The sequence below is a fragment of the Clinocottus analis genome, unplaced genomic scaffold, assembly GCF_023055335.1.
Source record: "Clinocottus analis isolate CAN_PGR_092001 unplaced genomic scaffold, fCliAna1.0.p SCAF_1, whole genome shotgun sequence".
NCBI lineage: Eukaryota > Metazoa > Chordata > Actinopteri > Perciformes > Cottidae > Clinocottus > Clinocottus analis.
This window is the reverse complement of record NW_027175820.1, coordinates 19,670,471-19,674,496: the sequence shown is the minus strand read 5'-3', so window position 1 is coordinate 19,674,496 and position 4,026 is coordinate 19,670,471. Positions and strand designations below refer to the sequence as shown.

The following is a 4,026-nucleotide window of genomic DNA, read 5'->3' as shown; positions in this document are numbered from 1 at the left end:
CAAAAGTGTGATAAATCCCTCTCGAATATTTACTTATCACTGCCACGGCGGATGAAGTCTGCGCCTCAGGCTGTCCACTAACACACACACACACACACACACACACACACACACACACACACACACACACACACACACACACACACACACGCACACACACACAAACCAAAGCAATGCGATTCAAGCTGCAGTGCACAATAACAGCCAGCATCAGAAGCAGCTGTCACAATACCTCAGCCAAAAACCAGCAATTTCTTTAAAGTTGCAGCAGTTCATTTATTAGCCAAAATATAGACTTTCTTGTACAATTTGGTTCACAAGTATGTACATATTCTTAACTTTATATACAAAACATTTGAACATCAAATCCTCACAGAACTTACAAAAAGAAAAAAAAACTCACAGACTACAGGTTCATACATTATTACATTAGCAGTTTTACACAGGACATGCTTACAATGTAAGTATACAGAGATGTATTATTCTTATTTTACATTCCATATTCAAATAAAATAAAAGAATAAAGAGGATTGTTGTGAGGTTATGGAGAGCCGAAAGAACCACCACTGCCAGTTGGTTCTGAGGCCTGAAATACACTGGGTAACAGAAACACAATTGTAGTGATCTAAAAAGAAATCATACTAATAATAGCTTTGGGAAAAGCAAAAAAAAAAAAAAAAAGATATAAAAGTGACAATTGCCTTTCAAAAACGAGCCTGTAGTGAATTTGCATTGAGCTCATTTGCATGACCAAACAAGTAAGTGTAACATAGGCCTGGACGAAAAAACACATGCGCACACACACACAGGGATAAAACAAGAAGAAGAAGAAAAATCTTAGAATAAAAGCTAATTTGGGTAAATATTGCGTTTGAAAAAAGAAAATGAGATATGGCATCAAAAACTCAACAAAAAAAAAATCCCAAATGTCATCAATTGACAGCCTCGCTATCTTTGAACTGGGTGGAAAGCTGTTTTTAACAACTTTTTTTTTCCTTTGCATCCAAGGCACTAGATCTCTCTGAAATTGTGGCAATGAAAATTAAAATGCATTCATCGAGTTCAATGAATGCATTTTAATTGTAATTTTCTCCTCAGAGCCCATCCCGGGGTTTCAGTGAATTTAGTGTTGAAAACTAGCTGGCTTAATAGGATGAGGGACTTGTGTAAACCATTGAATAAAAGCACGTGGGCCTCAATACCACAGGGATGGAGCAATACCAAAAGGAGGAAGCGGACACCAATATTAACAACACTTTTCACCCAATTCAACATTTGACTTTTTTTGTGTGTCTTAAATGCTTTCTGATGAGGTTTTTTTTTTTTAAACTTCTCTCGGACAATTGTCACACACACACACACACACACACACACACACACACACACACACACACACACACACACACACACACACACACACACACACTCATACATCACACACACTGCATTCTGTAAGCTATGATATTGTAACACTGTTCATCTGTGTGGCCTAGAGAAAGAGAGAAACAAAGATCCATGAACAGGCAAAGAAGGCAAAAGGAGGTCTAAAAGAAAAGAAATGAATGGCGGGCAACGGACTAGTGTCTTTGTTTCTGTCGTTATTTACACATGCGCGTCTCAGTGTCGGGGACAAGTACCTGTGACTGAAGTCTCTGAACTATGACTCTTGTCCTCCGTGTGCCTGCTGCTGTAGAGGGCCAGGCCCGTGGCAGTGGCCTGGTTCGCGAGTCCCAGATAATGGTTCGAGTTCAGTAAAGCCAGCTGATGCGCCGAGAACGCTCGGTTCGTCCAGTTCTGGATTTTCCCAACGGGACAAGAAGAGATGAGTCTATGTGGGGCGATGATGGTCTGGGCGGCGGGCCCTGCGGAGTTGCTGCCGTTCATGTGCGGCGATTTGCGCGGATTGTCAGGGGCAGTGGCTGTCTCTGCCAAAGACCAGATCTTTGGCTTCTGGGCCGGGGCAGGGTGGTTCTCTGAGGGCGGCGAGCTAACGGACACCGGGTTGAGTTTGAGCGGCTCCCCGTTGGCCTGGGACGCTTTGGTGTCCAACGAAGAGTGGTGATGGTGGTGGTGGTGGTGGTGGCTGTGGAAGAGCTCTCCTCCCCTCTCCACGTCTTTCCCCTCTTTGCCCACAGCCTTTAGAAACCTCTGGTCGGGCCCTTGTAAATCCTCATAGCCGTCCGAAATCTCAGAGTCACTCCTCCCGTCGAGTTTAAGATCTGAATGCAAGTCGTCCTGGTCGTCCAAGTCGTCCTTGTTCTCAATATTCTCCGTGTCGATGTTCTCCAGGTCGATCTCCTCCTCGTCCTCCCTCTTGTCCCCCTCCTCCCCCTCGTGATCGCTGCCGTAAACATTCCCCTCTTCGTCGGTGCGGTTCCGAGGGGCCCAGGTCATCTTGTTCTCCTTCTTTAGCCTCCTCCGGGCGTTGGCGAACCAGGTGGACACCTGGGTGAGGGTCATCTTGGTGATGATGGCCAGCATGATCTTCTCGCCCTTGGTCGGGTAGGGGTTCTTGCGGTGCTCGCTGAGCCAGGCCTTCAGGGTGCTGGTGCTCTCCCTGGTGGCGTTTTTGGGTCTGGATGGGTCACCGAACTGGTATTGGCCATATGGGTAGAACGCCGGGTGATGGTGGGCGAAGCCTGGGTGCTGGACACCGGGGCTGTCTTTGAGTTCATACTGAGCGCCCTGCAAAGACAAAGAATCACAGAGTCAGGGGGATTTCTTTGACTTCAAATATTAATGCCAAAGGATACTTTGTCTGGAATTATTCTTCAGGATTAGATGTAATCAAGCCACGCAGTGTGTGACGTGGGGGTTTACAGGAATAAAACAACAAGGAGGTCAAGTGTAAACAAACACAACTCAAAACTAGAAAAAGTATTTTTTCTTGAACTCAAAACGTCATTGAAAAAAAAATAATTGTGTTCAATGTGCTTTATATTTATAGAAAAACTCCTATGCGGACAATACTTTTCTTGTATGCACTTTCCCCCCACATATCGCCTTTGTAAAGCTTCACAGCACGTCGCAGCATTTTATTTACTCTTTTTTTGCTCTCACTTTCAAGAACAATATGTAACAATAAGCCCGAAGCACAGTTTGTTAACGTGTCACTTTTGAACCACTTTTAAGCCCATTTCACACAACATCCAGCCACAGAGCGGCTCCCGGCCACGGCGCTCCAAAAGTTTACGCTCCAAAAGTGCCAATAAACCTCTCCTGGAGACTTTGCCTTTTGTGTTTCATGTCAAGTGTGAGGTAAAAAAAAAAAGAAAAAGTTATGGATGACTTAAGAGAGAGCAGAGTGACTCACCAATTGATTGAAAATGGATATATCGTTCGAGTAGGGCAGAAACGCTCCATAGCCCTGCGCTGCTGCGGCGAAAGGAGATCCATACATAGAGGAGAGGACGTTGGAGAGCGCGCCGGACGGACTGAGCTCTGTCCCGGCGCGGGCATTGCTGGCGATCCCCTGGCGCTCCGGCGGGTATATCGGTCGGATGTACTGATATCCCAGCTGAGGGAACGACATGGCGGCAGGAAAAGGGAAAAAAGTCTGCTGCAGTCACACAAAGCAAGGGAATTGCCTCGATATCCACTTTTACAGTGTGAGCATGTGAGCAACAAAAGGTGCAAGCAAGGGAAGTCTATATTTCCTCGGTAACAGCCAGTGTAAACGATCCGGTTGCGCCCCTTATTTCTTCCTCTTCTTCTTCTTTCCACCCTCACTTCCCTATTGATCTGGATGGACTAAGGTCAGGTCCTTACAGATTGCTTTAGATTATTGGGACTCCCTTGCTCAGATTGACATTTCTAGTCGTTTAGAAGCCCCTCCCACTTCTCAAATCTCACCCCTCTCATGCACACCGCTCACCAAACAGCCTCTCTCTCTCTCTCTCTCTCTCTCTCTCTCTCTCTCTCTCTCTCTCTCTCTCTCTCTCTCTCTCTCTCTCTCTCCCTCCCTCCCTCGCTCTCTTTTCTCGGATAAGTGCGCTGACGTCGCGAGGCTCTTATTTGAATGGGGTT

At 46.0% G+C, this 4,026-nt stretch overlaps 1 protein-coding gene across 1 annotated transcript; it reads right to left on the bottom strand.

Annotated features, from left to right (window-relative positions):
• Positions 1 to 271: 271 nt before the first annotated feature.
• Positions 272 to 3,764, bottom strand: irx3a (iroquois homeobox 3a). The gene is made up of 2 exons (XM_068573136.1): positions 3,314 to 3,764; positions 272 to 2,685 (listed from the first exon to the last, which is right to left on the bottom strand). Exons 1-2 carry the CDS (start codon positions 3,530 to 3,532, stop codon positions 1,618 to 1,620), a joined length of 1,287 nt encoding a protein of 428 aa, XP_068429237.1. The 5' UTR covers positions 3,533 to 3,764; the 3' UTR covers positions 272 to 1,617.
• Positions 3,765 to 4,026: the final 262 nt, after the last annotated feature.

Bases quoted from the DNA above. Each gene is read 5' to 3' on its own strand.
- irx3a (XM_068573136.1), bottom strand. From the start codon at position 3,532: ATGTCGTTCCCTCAGCTGGGATATCAGTACATCCGACCGATATACCCG. The intron at 2,686-3,313 runs GTGAGTCACTCT...TTGTCTTTGCAG, and splicing joins TATCCATTTTCAATCAATTG to GGCGCTCAGTATGAACTCAA.